General features: G+C 37.3%; 1 protein-coding gene across 8 annotated transcripts in view; it reads right to left on the bottom strand.

Moving 5' to 3' along the window:
• SLC12A6 (solute carrier family 12 member 6) overlaps positions 1-19,316 on the bottom strand; it is an 87,828-nt gene that overhangs the window by 42,628 nt on the left and 25,884 nt on the right. For 6 of the 8 annotated variants that reach the window (XM_023752885.1, XM_023752886.1, XM_014454732.2 and 3 more), the window contains exon 2: positions 2,727-2,771. The exons of the other annotated variants lie outside the window; for them this stretch is intronic. In XM_023752885.1, coding sequence (XP_023608653.1) covers positions 2,727-2,771 — 45 coding nt within the window. The remainder of the gene's footprint in view (positions 1-2,726; positions 2,772-19,316) is intronic. 8 annotated transcript variants of the gene reach the window in all.

Below are 19,316 nucleotides of genomic sequence, written 5' to 3'. Positions count from 1 at the left end.
TTGGCTAATACTGATTAAGAAAACCTTTCCTTCACAATCACATACTACTTCTTTTTCCCTATAATTAGTCTGCTATCTTTTACTACAAGTGCCTGAGTGGAAACAAAATCCAGTTTAGGAACATTGAACAGTGCCAACCCCCCTACTGCACATTTCATTAGCTAAGTCCTCCCCTACCTCCACTACCACCTGTCCCTGGTCAGATGATGAACTACTCTCAAACTTCTCCACCTGCCAGTCATGTACCAGAAACAGGAACAATTTAATCATTTAGGGGGAAATATACTTTTCATGATATGACAAAAACCTTTCGATGAAATCTTAACCATTCCTGATCCAAATATAAAATTATTATATAGAGAAGACTAATTTGGAACAGTTTAAATAAACTAATATAAAAAAAAGGAATGGTGACAGCCCCAATATCACGAGGCTATAACACCTTGGTGATCAGATTTCTAGCTATGTTTAAGTCAAATCATTTACTTAACAAATATCTAATTAGTGCCAAGGGTGCCGTGTACTGTTCCAGCACATAAACTAATCCAAAGGAATGAGAAGACCAGAAACTTATGTCCTTAACCTTGAAAGAGAAGACAAGAAGTATCTCAGTTTCTTTAGCAAATACTTTGAACCTTTAATAAGCAAACAAGTACTTTCCCTACTTCAAACATTTTGACAGCTTACATTTTTCACAGCTGCTTTGCACATATTCAAACAGCTAAAAGTTCAGCAACATACAAATCAAAATAAACCTCAAACTGCCCTGGCTGGGTGCCTCAGTTAGTGGGAGCACCATCCCATACACCAAAAGGTCATGGGTTTGATTCCCAGTCAGGGCACATACCTAGACTGTGGGTTCAATCCCTAGTCAGGGCCCAGTCTGAGAGACAATGAATGGTTTCTCCCTCACATCAATGTCTCTCTCTCTGTCTGTCTCTCTCCCTTCATCTCTCTAAAACTCAATAAAAACATATCCTTGAGTGAGGATCAAAAAAAAAAAAAAAAAAAAAAGCCTTAAACCAAAAGATATACACACAAAAAAATGGCTGTTGATATACTTAACACTCCGGTGTGGGGTGAATTTCCCGCCAAAATATAAGATGGCTCTGTCTTTTGGTTTTGTTCCATCCACCAAAAGGGTGGATTACAAACAAATATTTGGTAATACGCAGTTACAATCGGCCCGAGTTTACACGTTTCCCGCACTCCACCGCAAATCTATATGAACCGAGTTAAAGGCGGCTCCCGCGGAGTACGCGCAATTCACGCGAGCCGACTTAACTCGTTTCCCCCACTCCAAGTGTTAAAAGTACTTACTCATAATTAAAGAAGCACAAATACAAACTAGAGATGCCATTTTCACTGATTAGGTTAAGGAAAAATTTTTGTGGTTGATATACCTTCTTTTGATGATAGGGAGCCGAGTATGCCTCCATTCTCTTTATTGGTGGGAGTTTAAGTTGATGTATCTTTTTAAAAGTGTACATACCCTTTGAGTAAGGAATTCATCTGTTAGGAATTTACTCTACAAATATATCAAGAGGAATGCAAGAATACATGTACAAGATGTTCATGGCAACATAATTTGTAACAGTAAAACAGCTGGAAATAACTTAAATGCTCAAGAATAGGGAACTGGCTAAGTAAAATTATAGCATAGGAATACAATAGAATACTATTCTGCCACAAAGAAATGAGGCAGATGTACTGGTATGAGATGTCCAAAATAAAATGCTGCCCTAACTGGTTTGGCTCAGTGGATAGAGTGTCGGCCTGCGGACTGAAGGGTCCCGGGTTTGATTCTGGTCAAGGGCATGTACCTTGGTTGCGGGCATATCTCCAGTGGGGGGAGGGGGGGAGTGCAGGAGGCAGCTGATCGATGTTTCTCTCTCATCGATGTTTCTAACTCTCTATCCCTCTCCCTTCCTCTCTGTAAAAAATCAATAAAATATATATTTTTTAAAATGCTTAGTGAACAAAAGGAAGTCCAGAACAGCCTGTATAATATAATTTCATTGACAGAAAAAGTAAAAAAAAAGGTAGTCATATACAATATAAAAATTAAAATTTCTGAAGAATTCCCTAGAAAGTATCTTGGGGGAGCAAGAAAGGTCCAATTCTTACAGATTTTTTAACACCACAGACTAAGTTAAAATTACTTTTATTGCGGTATAATGACAAGGAACGTTACATTAGTTTCAGATAACGACCAGTCGCTATGAGGTGCACTGACCACCGGGGGGAAGACGCTTAATGCAGGCGCTGCCCCCTGGTGGTCAGTGTGCTCCCACAGGGGAGTGCCGCTCAGCCGGAAGCTGGACTCATGGCTGGCAGCGCTAAGGAACAGCGAGAGCAGCGAGCCGAGTGGTAAGGAGCGAGGGGTCCAGGACTGCAAGAGGGCGCAGACCGGGCTGAGGGACCCCCCACCCGCCCCCACCCCACCGCACGAATTTCATGCACCAGGCTTCTAGTACAACATAATTTGATATCTGTATTAAAATTATTTTTAGAACACACTGAATAAATTGAGTCTTAGCAATCAATTGCAAAAGTAGTTACCTAAAACTTACCAAGTTGGAACTAGAAACAGCAGGAAAAAAAGTTGAGGAATGAAAAGTAGAAAAGGAGGAGATAGAAAATAGAATTAGGGAAGGGAGTATGCCTGTTAGTATAAACAGGAAAAGGGTAACTTTATAGAGTCAATCCTCACAGTAATACTATACCTAACAGCTGGCTGTGTTCCCCTGTGATGGAGTTCTGACTTGGCTCTGAAAAACAAACAATTGAAAAGAAAAGAAAAAAATGAATGACCAAAATAATTTCTTAAAAATCAGCAACAAAAGTTAAGCAAGGAAATAAGCAAAACAATTTTTTAAGTGTTTAAGAAACATTAATGAAAGGATAACAAAAATATAATAAGCTCTTAGGAAAAATAATTGCATTACTTCCTTGAAAAGTTAAACAATAGAATTACCACATGACCCAGCAATTCCACTTTTAGGTATATATCCAAAATAAATAAAAACAGGAACTCAAACAGATACTTGTGTGTCAATGCTTATAAGAGCATTACTCACAATAGCCAAAACGTGGGAACAATCCACATGTCCTTCAAAAGATGAATAGATAAACAAAACATGGTATATACTGACAACAGAATATTTTCAGACATAAAAAATGAAGTTCGGATACCTGCTACAACATGATGAACCCTGAAAATATTATGCTAAGGGAAATAAGCTGGATGCAGAAGGACAAATACTATACTATTCTATTTGTATGAAATATCTGGAAAAGACAAATTTATATATAGACAAAGTAGATTAGAGATTACCAGGGATGAGGGGAATGGGGAAATGGGATGTTACTGCTTAATGAGTACAAAATTTCTGTTTGTGGTGATGAGAAATTTTAGAAACAGATAGTGGTAGTAGTTGCACAACACTGTGAATTGTAATTAATGACAATGAATTATGTACTTAAGTGGTTAAAATGACACATTTTTTCATATATATTTACTAAAATAAAAAGTAAATTTTAAAAAAAACAAACCACACTAATAAAAGCCCGGCCAGTATGGCTCAGTGGTTGAGCATCAACCCATGAACCGGGAGGTCACAGTTCGATTCCCAGTCAGGGCACATGCCTTGGTTGCAGGCTCGATCCCCAGTAGGGGGCGTGCAGGAGGCAGTTGATCTGATGTTTCTATCTCTCCCTCGCCCTTCCTCTTTCCGAAATCAATAAAAACATATTACAAAATAAATTTACACATGCCCAGCTGGAGTGGCTCATTTGGTTGGACGCTGTACTGGGCACTGAAGGGTTGATGATTCGATTCCCAGTCAGGGCATACACCTGGGTTACAGATTTGATCCCCAGTATGGAAGGCAACTGACGGATGTCTCTCTCTCTCCCCACCCCTTCCTCTCTCTAAGCGTGTCCTCAGATGAGGATTAACAAATATAACAACAACAACAACAACAACACAAACTTGACAAAGCAATACTCGTTTCATAAAGCAGAAGGATGATTCAGGGCCAACAACATGAGTTACATTTTCTCCTTAATGACAACAGAACATGTGACACACATCCATAACAACTCAAAGTCAAGACAGAAGTACAGCACGCATAACTATTAACAGATATGTTCTGATTTAACTTTAAGATAAAATGACAAAACTGGCTTTTACAAATATCTGCTTCTTCAGTAACCTATCATAAAATCAATGGCTATAAGCCAAGTTCTTAATGCAAGAGATATTGACAATCACCATTTAACAACTACCACTTAAGTATTTTAAAAGCCTGAAAAACATTAAGGGCTAAATATGGAAAAGACTCAGCTCTATTTTCCTCAAAGATTAAGTCTCTTGTGATACACAGGATTACATCTGGCTTTCTCAAATGTGTCTAGGGAATAACAATTTTGGAAGGGGAAAAGGTAGGGGATAGCCTGTGAACAACAATGGGGGGAAAAAATTACACCTTTATTTTCACTAACCTCTAATTGAAGTTTAGTATTTTCTCCAAATGTAGGCAACAAATTACATCAAAGTACCTATAATTTGTCAACAATAAATATCAGATATTTTCCTATCACATTTATAGTAGCTGCATATATTGCCATATATTTTTAGAAGACTTTCATTCTTAATTTAGTTTTGAAAAACAGAAATTCCAAATTTTTCTATTCTAACATTTTTTGCAACATACTAGCAGGTGAATTCCCAGTTTTAATTTGAACTCATCTTACTTCCTAGCTAAATAAATAATATGGTTCATTAGTGAATTCTACTAAACATTCAAAGAATTAATACCAATTTTTTCTCAAACTTTTTCAAAAAAGGGAAGTGGTGGGACTACTTCCAAACTTATTTTACAAGATTAGTATTACTCTGATACCAAAACTAGTCAAGACACCACAAGAAAAGAAAATTAAAGGCTAATATCCCTGATGAACATAGATGCAATAATCCTAAAGAAATTTTTGGCAAAATTAATTCAACAATACATTTAAAGAATCATATACCATGATGAAATGGAATTTATCTCACCACAAGAAAAAAAAAGTCTGCAACTACATATGGTAACAAATGTTAACTAGACTTACGTGGTGAACATTTTGCAGTACATACAAATATAAAATCATTATGTTATACTCCTGAAACTAAACTATTGTTGTATGTCAATTAGATTTCAATAAAAAAACAAAGATAAAAAAGAATATGAGCCTGGCCGGCATGGCTCAGTGGTTGAGCACTGGTCAGGGTTTGATTCCCATTCGGGGCACATGCCGGGGTTGTGGGCTTGATCTCCAGTGTGGGGTGTGCAGGAGGCAGCCAATCAATGACTTGCTCTCATCATTGATGTTTCTCTCTCTCTCTCCCCTCCCCCTTCCTCTCTAAAAATATATAAAATTTTTTTAAATAGTTGTTCTTGCACATTAAGACACAATAGAATTAATAGATCCATAGTAACTTAACATACTAGATCTCACTCATCCTCTCCCTGTCTTCTCTCTCTTGTAGGGGAAAATTTGGGGCCCAAGATTATAGAGAAGTAGGTGTATAAACAGTATGGAAGGAGGAGTAGAGAAAGAAACATAGAATTTAGAACCAGAAGAACTTTAATCATCATCTAGATCTACTCTAGTGACTCTAAAGGATAATTTGGAGAGGAGTTATCAGCATCTTCTATTTTTCTCTCTAAAACCATACCAAGATTCTTTCTCAAGACTCTGATTCTCAATTAATGGGAATGTCTTTTTTCTCAGGTGTTCTAGGACAGAACAAATTGAGAATCTCAGATTTTAGTATTTATAGTGGAGAAGACAAATGCCTGGGTTAATGAGTGGCCAAAGACACATCCACCTCTGCCAGAAGAGAAAGATTAGATGTCTTGAGAACCTATGTTCATGCTTCTCAATAAGCTGCAATTCTAACTTTCTTATTCTAAAACAAAGTATAATAGCCCAAAGCAATTTATCAGGAATTGCCAGGAATGTATCTATGAATAAAAAATTGAAAAACATCCCAGAACATTCAGGCAGAATAGGTATGATTTTAGAGGTCAGAGGATTTTAGAGGTCAGAGTATAAGTGATTTTTCTTTTAAACAATTTCTGTTCTTCTGTACTGTATGATATACTGCCTTGCCTTCTGAGCTGGGCATAAATGATGTGTGTGCGTTCTCTAGTCAAGCTGATACTTTTCCTTTGAATACCCTATGTAGTTCCTGTAAATCCAACTTAGATTTTTATCTTTCAATTATAATTAAAGGAATGGGCGGGGGGGATCTTTACTTATTTGGTAAGTTGAAGATCAACCCTTAAGAACCTGTAAATGCTTCATTAATATATATAAAAGCTGAAACAAAGGCAAATCTAGGCATGCCTGTAAAAATCATAATTGGTAAATGGTTTATGCTGAAGGGCGTTTCTCAGTATGCAATCCAAATTGTGCAGTGCAATTAACAAAATTGTTCCGGGCATCTTTCTATTGTCCTATATCTGAACTCTCCCATTTAACATTTTTTCCTATGTCACTGGTTAAGGCACACCCAAGTTTGCCTAAGACTGGGAGTTGTTCCTAATATTATCAAAATGAAAGCATTTTAATCAAATTACTTCTTATAATAGGAACAATTTGCCAATAATATAATTGTTTCTACTCTTCAATGGTCTTGATAAATTAAGCTACTTCTGAGTCATAATATAACCAGTTAGTACTCAAAATCCTGTAACATTCTAGCAAATGGTAGTTCATATAAAAAATAGACACATAAACCTTTTCACAAATGCAATCATAAAAATAAACTGAAATATTTCCTCTAAACAGTAATGGTATAATCATTTTACAAACAGGTACTTGCTCAATATATTTATCTTGGGTAAGTGGTAAAGAATGAAGATTTTATTCAGTTTCTTGCCATGTGCCTTGGAAAATAGAGAGAAAAATGATTGTGGGTGGTACTCACTTGCAAAACTGCCTCTGTAAATAGTTTTGCTGAAAAGCTTTATTATTTCCCCTTGCTTGCCCACAGCATTAGTCTTTTTTTCCAGAATTTCCTTTGATAATCACTTCATCTACCATTCTTGATAGAGAAAATGAAGCAAATAAAGTCTACTGTATTATGCATCTAAAATTCAGTGTGGCCCAGCTGGTGGTGCTCAGTGGTTGAGAGTAAACCTATGAACCAGGAGGTCATGGTTCAATTCCTGGTCAGGACATATGCCCAGGTTGCGGTCTTGATTCCCAGTAGGGGGCATGCAGGAGGCAGCCAATCAATGATTCTCTATCATCATTGGTATCTCTCTCTCTCTCTTTCCCACTCCTTCCTCTCTGAAATCAATAAAAATATATTTTAAAAAATAAATAAAAGTGTGGAAGTTTGTCTTCATTCAAGATAAAATCAGTAACTTCATTAAGTAACAATCAATAGTGAAGACTGTTTTCTAATTGTTTAGGAAATGTAGACATGACCACATGCATATACATCAGGACGATTAGCTTATTATGCTACTATCTATATTATCTAGATATACTACAAAAGTGTTTCAGGATACCAAATACCCCAATCACCAGTCTTAACATATTTCTAATTTTCTGGACTCTGACTTTTAAAATACCAAAGCAGCATCAACCATCATAAGAAATCATCTGATTCTGATTTAGGCAAAGATGATTAAAGATTGAATCAAAGACAAGTACTTCAACATTCACACTTATTAGATTCTGCCTCTCTATATGAGTAGGCCCTCATTTTAGTGAGAAACCTAAGAAGGAAACAAGTTGAAATGAGGTAAAATCTGAAAAGCCTATCCCTCTTCATATAGATTTTGAACTTACTGCAATTAAACTAGATAGACCTTGAAGAATTTACATGTGATTAACTGTGTTTAAATAGATAGATGGGTGAAAAACATCAGGCAATTTTAGGCAAAGTAAAATTAAACAGTGAGATAAAAATGTAAAGCAAGACAGAAAAAATTAATAAATCATATTTTCTAGTCTTACCCCATAAAGGAAAGTTGAAAGATACTTCTTTAAGTTTTTAATATACAAAGAATATAATTATTTTATTTTTTATTATTTTTTACATGCAATAAAGCTTAATATTTCAAGAAAAACAATCTTAAATAAAACATTAATATATCAAGAAAAATGATTTTAAATATGATGTTACATGCAATAAACACCAATTATTCAAGAAAAATGATCTTACATATAATAATATTACATGCAATAAACATTAATATTTCAAGAAAAGGATTTTAAGCATAATATTACCAAAAATGTACTAACATATCACAAATGTTGTAGGAAATATTAAAAATCTGCAAATAACAGGATTACTTCTATTATATTCTAGAATACCGCCTCCCCCCACCCCCGCTCTATTTTTGTTCATCAGTTTATGTTGTTCATTATATTCCACAAATGAGTAAGATCATATAATATTTATCTTTCTCCAACTGGCTTATTTCACTTAGCATGATGCTTTTAAAGTCTATTTTGTCAGATATGAGTATTGCTCCTCCAGCTTTTTTTCCTTTCCATTTGCATGGAAAATTTTTTCCCATCCCTTCACTTTCATCTCATGTGTGTCTTTTGTTTTGAGGTGGGTTTCTAGTAGACAGCATATAGTTGGGTCATGTTTTTGTATCCATTCAGCTACCCTACACCTTTTGATTGGAGCATTTAATCCATTTACATTTAGGGTTATTATTGAGAGGTACTTATTTATAACCATTCTAATTCTGTATGACTAGGTTTCTCTCTCTGTTTCTTCTTCTCAGCAATTCCTAGAGCAATCCCTTTAGCATTTCTGGTAATGCTGGCTTGGTGGTGATGAACTCCTTTAGCCTTTTTATTTTTGGTCTGGGAAGTTCTTTATTTGATTGTTTATTTTGAATGATAGCCTTGCTGGATATAGTAATCTTGGTCTCAGATCCTTGCTTTTCATTACCTTGATTACTTCATGCCATTCCCTTCTGGCCTGGAGAGTTTCTGATGAGAAATCAGGTGTCAGCCTTATGGGAACTACTTTGTAGGTAAATTCTCTTTTCTCTTGCTGCCTTTAAGATTCTTTGTCTTTAATTTTTGGCATTTTAATTATGATGTGTCTGGGCGTGGGTCTGTTTGGGCTCTTCTTGTTTGGGGTTCTCTGTGCCTCTTGAATTTGTGTGACTTTTTCCTTTACCAGGTTAAGGAAGTTTTCTACCATTATTTCTTCAAACACCTTCTCTATTCCTTTCTTCCTTTCTGCCTCTTCTCGCACACCTACTATCCTAATATTGTTACATTTCACATTGTCCCACAGCTCCCTTAAGCTGTCCTCCTGTTTTTTAATTGTTTTTTCGTTTTGGTTCTCTAATTGAGTGATATTTTCAACTGTCTTCTAATTCACTGATTCAATCCTCAGCTTCCCCTAATCTGCTGTGTATTCCTTCCACTGTGTTCTTTGTGTTATGTCATTCTTTATCTCAGACTGTTCTTTTTTCATAGTTACTATACCTTTTTTTCATACTGTTGAGCATTTTTAACATCATTACTCTGAACTCTGTTTCAGATAAATTTCTTATCTCTGCTTCATTTATCTCTTCTTCTGGAGAATTCACTAGTTCTTTCATTTGGGGGTTGTTTGTTTCTTTCCTCATTTTGGTTGTCTGTTTGGGTTTGTGACTATGTATTAGCTCCTATATAATAATTAGGTAGATCCTATACACCTCTCAATCTCTAGTGCAGGACAGTGTTAAAGGCTGTTTCTGACTAATTGGATCAGGTGAAGACTCAAAGCCTCCAGAGACCACCTCTGTTTACAGACTAATAGGATTCCAACTTGAATTGCTTCCAGGCAATCGTCCTCAGGTATGGAGAGTGTTTTTTTCAACAGGGTGGGGCAGTTATTTCTGTCTGGAGGCTAATTGTTACTTTTAATCTCTTAAGTGGCCTCAGAGAAAGGTGTTTTCCAATAGGGTGTGTCAACTGTCTTCCCCTCAGGAAAGGCAGATATCAATGTGGGAAAGATGTCCTCTGCTGTGTGAGGGAGTGGCTCAGTCCAGGAAATTTGGGGTGTCTGCCTTCTGAGCTCTATCCCGAGTCCCCAGTCCTGGGTTCTGCTCTCACAGCTCCAGTCCACTTCACCCTCCCTCTGCTAGAGCACAAGGTGGGTGGCTCCACAGGGAATTTTTGTGTGTTAGCCCTTCAAGAGGGTGCCCGAACTTTCGCTGCCACTCCCTGGCAGACAGCACCCCACTGCTTTTCACAGCTAGATGTTATGTGGGTACCCTCCTCAGATTTGGTGCTCTCTGCTGGGGAGCCCAGCTTCAGGATTAGATCCCAGAGTTCTCAGCCCCCCCCCCCCCCCCCACAGCTGAGATATCTCTGCAGGACATCAGTTGCCGTCTGTGGGTGCCCGGCCAGCTCTTTCGCACCTCCGCCCCTCCTACCAGCCTCTATGCGGTCTCCACCTTTGGTCCTTGGGTATCAGGGTTCTCTCCTGTGAGTTTTCCGTTGATTATTCAGGAAGCCTTTCTGTATTTCAGTTGTAATTCCACCTTGTTCCTGGGAGCATGTCCCTGCAGCATCCTACTCTGCCTCCGTTTTTAATCTCCCCAAAGCACATAATTTTTAAAAGATATTAAGAGTTTACTTCTCATCTGAGAGATGAAAATCAAAACAACAATGAGGTACCATCTCACACCTGTCAGAATGACTATCATCAACAAATCAACAAACCACAAGTGCTGGCGAGGATGCAGAGAAAAATGAACCCTCGTGCATTGCTGGTGGGAATGCAGACTGGTGCAGCCACTGTGGAGAACAGTGTGGAGTTTCCTCAAAAAACTAAAAATGGAACTCCCATTTGACCCAGTAATCCCACTTCTAGGAATATATCCCAAGAAACTAGAAACACCCATCAGAAAGGATATATGCTCCACTATGTTCATAGCAGCACAATTTACAATAGCTAAGATTTGGAAACAGCCTAAGTGCCCATCAGCAGATGAGTGGATTAAAAAATTGTGGTACATCTACACAATGGAATACTACGCTGCTGTAAAAAAGAAGAAACTCTTACCATTTGCAACAGCATGGATGGAACTGGAGAGCATTATGCTAAGTGAAATAAGCCAGTCGGAGAAAGATAAATATCACATGATCTCACTCATTTGTGGAATATAATGAACAATATAAACTGATGAACAAATATAGAGCCAGAGGGGGAAAACATTCTAGAATAGAAGTAATCCTGTTATTTGCAGATTTTTAATATTTCCTACAACTTTGTGGTATCATTATGTTAGTACAGTTTTGGTAATATTGTTATACTTAAAATCCTGTTTTTTCTTGAAATATTAATGTTTATTGCAGGTAACATTATATTTAAAATCATTTTCCTTGAAATATTAAAAAAAGAAAAGAATTAAAAGACAAACATATATTACTGTATATCAACTGTAATTGAAAAATAAAAATGATTTAAATTAAAAAATAAAAATAAAAACTAAATAAAAAATGGAGCTGCTGGTTGGAGAATGGACTGTGGAGGATGCAAGAATAGAAACGGGGAACCAATTAGGAGTCTACTGCAGGAATCTTAGGAAGGTATGATAATGAATGTAGTAAAGATGGTAAAAGTTGTGAGGGTGATATCTTCTGGAAGGAGAGCTCTTGAGTTAATCTACAAACTTAATGTCCATGTTACTTTAAAAATTTGTAGTTCTTTTCCTTCATTTATTCAATATTATTTAGTATATTCCACATGTGAAGCACTATTCTAAAATAACAAAATCCCTACCATCAAAGAGCTTACATGTTTGTGGAGAAGACACAAACAATAAACAAACAACAAACTACATTATATGTGGAGAGTAATAATAAACAAACAAGAAAGCAGAAGAAGAGAAGAGAGAATTAGTGGGGGGTGGTTTCTGTGCTGGTTTTGATACCAAGTTTAAAAAGGTCTCTCAGCCCTCGCTGGTTTGGCTCAGTGGATAGAGCATTGGTCTGTGGACTTAAGGGTTCCAGGTTTGATTCCAGTCAAGGGCACATGCTCGGGTTGTGGGCTCAATCCCCAGTGTGGAGCATGCAGGAGGCAGCTGATCAATGATTCTCTCTCATCACTGACATTTCTATCTCTCTCTCCCTCTCCCTTCCTCTCTGAAATCAATAAAAATATATTTTAAAAAAATAAAAATAAAATAAAAAGGTCTATTAGATAATGTGACATCTAACCAGAAACTTGAAGTGAGCCATATGCTCACTCTAGCCATAAACTCTAGCCATAAAAATATCATACAAATATACCCCAGTCAGACAAGGTGCCCTGCTTCCCACAGGACATGAGAAGAATAAGGGAAACTCAAGTGATATGAAAGCGAATACAGAGTCAGAAAGGGTAGAGAAAGTAGGAAGAGATAAAGGTCATCCACACAGAACAGCAAATATGATTCTGTTTTTGATACTTGAAAGTTTAGTAACCAGACTATTTTATTTCTGTTATTTTTATACTTTTGATTACTTCTAGAAGAATACATGTATTCATAAGTATTTGTTGTAATTTTTACCTTAAAAAGTGTATTATATTCATTTTGTTCTAAATGTCTTGGTAGGTTCTAACTCTTGAGTTTAGATGATCAGGATATGATTCCACCTTCACCATCTCTCTACACCTCTGCCATTAACTCTGTTAATGCAGAGTCAAAGGACTTTATCAAATATTATACTTTTACGTCTGTGCTGGAATATCTTGAACATTTCTTCAAAACTTGATGCTCTCTTTCTTTTTTTAACAGGCTCAGAGCCTCTGCATGGCAATAGTATCTAGCTAGATTAATATCATTTGCATCACATTTATTTTTAGTTTATACTCTATTTATGGCAAGCACGCTGGCATTTCGTTTAGTGCAAGTTTCCTTTATAAAAAGCCCCAGAAAATCAGTGACTCAATCTAAGAAAAAATATTAAATTAATGCAAAGATGACACACAAAACGGGGAAGATTATAAAGGTAGTCTCTGAATGACTTAATTTAGGTAAAATTTCCTACCTCCATCATACCAAATCTTCATAGTGACCCTGTGAGGAAGAATTACTCCCATTTTCCAAACTAGCTCTGAGAGAGCCAAACTGCTTTGCCCAAGGTGGTAGAGCCAGTAACCTGTGGTATAGCCTTTACTGCTGCAAAGGCCCAAGAAGGAGCAGAACAATATGGATCAAGGCAGTGTGAGCTCTAAGTAGAACTTTGTAAAAAACCTGAAAAATCATGTAGAACTCAAAACCCCAGTTTTGAAATTCTAAGTAGAAGTCTACAAATGAGAGCAGTATTTCAGGTAAGGATATGTGAGTGCAATATGCAAAGTGAAATGAATGCCAGCTTTATTAGAGACAGACAGGCTTGCGCATTATGAGACCACTGTAATTTACCCACATGCTAACAAGCATCTCTAGCATGGTGTCTAAAATAGCAGCAATAGGTAGCTGTTATTATTAACTCAATTACATCAGGGTGATTATAGTACTATATTAGAGATATAGACAAAGAGATATGGAAGTATGTACATTACATTACTTTTCCTGGAAAATGTAATGGAAAAGCCACTAAGGAAGAAGTGATGTTTGAGCTCAGTCTTAAAAGAAGAGTAAGTGCTTGGTAAGTGCAGGAAAGGACATTCCAGGAAAATGGAACAAATATGTGGAAACAGACTTTCAAGAACACTTCTTATATCTGGAGTGCAGTATGTATAAAAGACGGATAGACAAGAAGGCTGTTAAGTTGAGATGTTCTAGATCAGGAAGGAACATGTACGACCTACTAAGCAGTACAGACTTGATTCAGTGGGCAATGGGAAAACATTACAGGGTTTTAAATGGGAAAATAAAAGGATGACATTTACATTTGAGAAAATTTCATATGGTAGTTACTGTAATGGGTGGCTTTAGGAGCCTAGACAAGAAGTGACAAAGGACTAACATAAATTAATGTAGCAGCAATGAGGATGGAGAGGAGAGATTTGAGAAATATTTGGGAGACTAAATGAACAACAATTGGTTAACACGTTATGCGCCCAGCCTGTTTTGTCTTCCGGACGGAAAGTATAATGTCAGTCACCGGTGACTGCCAGGGCACTTAATGTGTTAAAGACAGAGGAAAAGAGAGGGAGAGACAGGAGGAGACAGAACCATCTAGTATTTTAATATATTGAGGCAAAGGAATCAATAAAGTAGTAGAAAACACAGGAGAGGGGAGGCAAGAAAGGCTCTATAGCACAGCTCTACAGATGAAAATTGAATAAGAAGGAAGAGGGTAAAGGATAGGTGTGAATACAGGTGTTGGTAAGAATTTGGGAAGAGGCATTTTGGAAATTTCTGTGAAGTAGTTCAGTCATGCTAACTATAATGGAATGGAAGAGGGGGAGCTTAATGAGCATTTTAAAAGTTTTGCGAGAAACTTAGAGAAAAGAGGCTAACTAGAATCACGTAGAAGAAATTCTGAATAGTGTTAACAGCACAGCTGAGGCTGGAAAATTGTGGCACCAATTTTCATAGCTGCGACATATGCCCTCCTCCCCACCACCAGCAACACAACTGCCAAGATTCAGAATGAAAGGAGGAAAGTAAACAAACAATTTTTTTAAAGAGAGAGAATGAGAGAAGGCCTTGTGAGTCAATCTGGGATTATAAGTGCTGTGAGGGCAAGAACTTTATTTAATGTTTCTGTGACAATAACAACTTTTTGTAACCTGTGTACACACTATAGAGCTTTGTACACACTATAAAATGTTCAATACTTGTTTGTTAAATAATTGATTGATGTGAAGTGATTTCAAAGAAAAAGACCCAGAGATAGAAAATCAGGACTAGTTTCAACAAAATGTTAATGCTGGAAATAATGATTTCAAAGTCATCATCAAAACGTAATAGTTGAGCTCTGGCTGGTGTGCTCAGTGGTTAGAGCATTAGACAATGCACCGATGGGTCAAGGGTTCGATTCCTGGTCAAGGGCATGTAATTGGGTTGTGGGTTCGCTCCCTGCTCCCTGTTGGGGCGCATGCGGGAGGCAACCAATGAATGTGTCTCTCACATTGATGTTTCTCTCTCTTTTCCTCCCTCCCTCCCCTTCCACTCTCTGTAATGCAATGGAAAAAATATCCTCAGGTGAGGATTAACAAAAAACAAACAAATAAAAAACACCATAAGAGTTGAAGATAAAAGGATAAACTTTCCTAAAAGTCAATATAAAAAGAGAGGAGCTGAGAATTAAGCCCTGGAAATACTAGCGAACAGGAGAAAGTGCAACCATAGAAGGAATCAGAGGGGGGAAAAAATCATTGAAAGAACTGACTGTAACGCTGTCATGCCGATTTCCCCCCCAACAAATCTAGACTCTAAAAGGATGAGGAAGTTCATGAAGGTAGAAGTGGTGAAAATGCAGAGCCAAACATGCCTATGGGAGCAGAGAATACTATACACAAGTCATGAAGAAACTGAAGAGAATTCATTTAGCAATCTCCCCTCTGATCCATCTGGCTTGGTTTAACAAAAAGATGGTAAGACAACAGCAGCCAGCAGGCATGTAGCTGAAGCTTGAATAAACCAAGAACCAGGACCAGAGTTATATGAGTCATGTACAGGCCACTGAAGGCCATCTCTTGCAGCAGGGGCCCACTCTAGTGCAGAGAGGGGACAGTCCAATGTTGGAAGAGGTGGAACTCATAGTACTAGGGGATTGGGTTCCAGATAGAAAAAAAGAGGTAGGAGACACTAGGAGGTACAGGTAGATCTGCCATCAATACTGGGTACTTGATTAATAATATCCTTCAAATTCTGGTGTGTATGCTAAGTATAAGCATTAGATTAATAGAGGCCCTTGAGGAAACCAGTGCTGTTTAGTAGGATGTACCAAGCATGAGAAATGTTCTTAAAAGGACACTTTTTATTTTTATATTAAATGAACCTGACTGGAATCGAACCTGGGACCCTTCAGTCCTCAGGCCGACGCTCTATCCACTGAGCCAAACCAGCCAGGGCTATAAGGACACTTTTGTTGTTGTTTGTTTTGTTTGGGCTTCAGATTTGCATAAAGAAAATGAATAGGATGTAAAGTATGTTCTGAACTTATTTGAGTGACTAAGTTTTGTTAAAACTCTTCCTAGATATATGGGAGTATTCACTGGAAGTTGAAAAACTTATCTGTGATGAAGACAGTTTTGATTTCAATGCCCAGTCTATTTAACACTTGGAACATTGCAAGCATAATAGCAGAAAGCAGATTTAATAAAGTCCACAGCATAACATAAACATAAAGACAGTTTCTTGGGCCAAATCCACAAACTGATTAGCCAAGAAAAGTACAAATGCTAGGAGAGGGCAGTACTTACACAGTTAAGAGAAAAAAACAGAAAAATCTCACCAAGAAGTAACAGAAAAAAGGATTTGGGAATTACTGCAAACATTCAAGAATATTGTTGATACCTTATGTCCTTTTTTGGCTTGTAAATGATTAAAATTATTCTTCATGCATTTTAGCAAACATATTTCATGCTTCCTTCATTTTAAGATGATTTTGGAAGAATAAGGCCTGACCATATAGACTACCTCCTTAACAAGGAGGGGAGGAAATTGACCCAAACACTCAAATTCAATGAAGCTAAAGAGCTAAGGAACTAAGGAGCTAAAGCTTTGCATTATAGGGGCTAAGATGAAATGATAAACATTTGTGATATATTTATTTATTGTTAATCCTCACCTAAGGATATTTTTCCATTGATTTTTAGGGAGAGTTGAAGAGAGAGGGAAAGACAGAGAGAAACATCAAAGTGAGAGAAACACATCGACTGATTGCCTCCTGCATGAGCCCCGACCAGGGAGGAACCTGCAACCAAGGTATGTGCCCTTGACTGGAATCAAACCCGGCACCCTTTGGTCTGCAGGCTGATGCCCTATCCACTGAGCCAAACTGGCTAGGGCACATTTCTGATATTTTAAAAGCCTGTATTGATTTCATGTCATGGTTAAAGACTAACTGCTCAATGAAAGCTAAATTTAACATCTTTCTAAATTTTCATACAAAAAAGTAAAAACTATGGTATATACTAGTATATATACTGAAAATTTTAAAATATTGTTTTTGGCCCTAACCGGTTTGGCTCAGTGGATAGAGCGTCGGCCTGCGGACTCAAGGGTCCCAGGTTCGATTCCGGCCAAGGGCATGTACCTTGGTTGCGGGCACATACCCAGTGGGGAGTGTGCAGGAGGCAGCTGATCGTTCGATGTTTCTAATTCTCTATCCCTCTCCCTTTCTCTCTGTAAAAAATCAATAAAAGATATTTAAAAAAATAAAATAAAATATTGTTTTTGGTGTGTATGTACAGTATGTGTATATACACATGCACATATACAATGCTTTGATAATTTACCCATTTAGTATTCAATGTTTCTTAATATATTCACATTGTTATACAACTCTCACCACAATCTAATTTTAGAATTTGGTCCCCCTCTAAAAGAAACCCTGTACCCATTAGCAGTCAAGCTCCATCTCACTCCGTCGCCTTGCCAATCCAAAGTAACCCCTAATCTATTTTCTGTAGGTTATTTCAAGGTTCATCCACATTGTAGCATGTTATCAGTACTTCATGTATTTTTATTGGCAAATAATATTCCATTATACAAATATGCCACATTTTATTAATTAACTCATCAGTTGGTGGACATGTGGGTTGTTTCTATCTTTTTCTGGCTATTATGAATAATGCTGCTATGAATATTCCTGTACAAGTTTTTGTGTGGACGTTTATTCTCATTTCATTTGTGTATATATCTAGTAGTAGAATTGCTGGGTCATAGGGTAGCTCTATGTTTCACTTTTTTTTAATATATATTTTATTGATTTTTTTTAGAGAGGAAGGGAGAGGGATAGAGAGTTAGAAACATCGATGAGAGAGAAGCATCGATCAGCTGTCTCCTGCACACTCCCTACTGGGGATGTGCCTGCAACCAAGGTACATGCCCTTGACCGGAATCGAACCTGGGACCCTTCAGTCCACAGGCCGACGCTCTATCCACTGAGCCAAACCGGTTAGGGCTATGTTTCACTTTTTGAGGAACTGCCAAACTGTATTCCAAAGTGGTTGTAACATTTTGTTCCTACCAGAAGTGTATGAGGGTTTCAGTTTTTCCATATCCTCGTCAACAGCTGTTATTGTCAATCTTTTCTATTAAAGCCTTCCTAGTGGATGCGAGGTGACACCTCATTGTGGTTTTGATGTGCATTTCCCTAATGGCGAATAATTTTGAGCAGCTTTCTATGTGCCTATTGGCACTTTTTCCTCTCCTCATCTCCATTTGGAAAGCTTTTACCTTTTTCCTCCCACACTTTTGAGGGTTTTTCCCATTGACTTATTTAGTATGTTTACATCATAAATATTATTAAATTGTTCCCTAAAGTATGTCCATTTTGGTTAGAGTCCTTACTTAGCATTGACATAACACATACCCACAGAGTCTGTCATTTTCAACTATTTCTATCCCTTTCATCTTGTGATCTCTGTTCTGGCTCACTTATTAAAAACCTTTCTTAAATATTCTCAGAGGAAATATCTGTATTTTTGTATATTTGTACTGTATTTCCCACTTGTAGGGGGATGGTGTCTTCACTGAGAATATGGATTTGGATTATTTTTTCTCTTGGTAATCTGTGGATACTCTTCCACTATCTCCTAATTTCCAGTGTTGTGGATTACAATTCTGATGCCAGTCTGATACTTTATAGGTATAATAAATTCTATCTGGAAGCTTCTAAGATGAATCCTTGGAGCTCAAACATTTTACTAGGATAACTCTAGGTTTATGTTTTCTATCACTGATCTTCCCTGAAACTTTACTCTATGCAATGAAGTCTTTAACTCAGGAAATTACATTAGCCACGTTAGGTGTCCTGAATCTATTCTCCAAGTCTCTTATCTTTTTTTTTTTAACTAGATTTAAAAAAATAGTTTTCTTGATTTCGGAGAGGAAGGGAGAGATAGAAACATCAATGAGCCCTAGCCGGTTTGGCTCAGTGGACAGAGAGTAGGCCTGCAGACTGAAGGGTCCTGGGTTTGATTCTGGTCAACCTCAGTTACAGGCTCCTCCCTGGCCCAGGCCCTGGTCGGGACTCGTGCACGAGGCAAGCAATCGATGTCTTTCTCTCACTTCGATATTTCTCTGTCTTTCCCTCTCTCTTCCACTCTCTCCAAAGAAAATCAATGGAAAAATATCCTCAGGTGAGGATTAAAAAAAAAGAAACATCATTGATCAAAATCATTG

Source organism: Myotis lucifugus, unplaced genomic scaffold, assembly GCF_000147115.1.
Source record: "Myotis lucifugus unplaced genomic scaffold, Myoluc2.0 scaffold_38, whole genome shotgun sequence".
Taxonomy (NCBI): domain Eukaryota; kingdom Metazoa; phylum Chordata; class Mammalia; order Chiroptera; family Vespertilionidae; genus Myotis; species Myotis lucifugus.
Note: the sequence above shows the minus strand (reverse complement) of the source record. Positions and strands in the feature narration are given on the sequence as shown.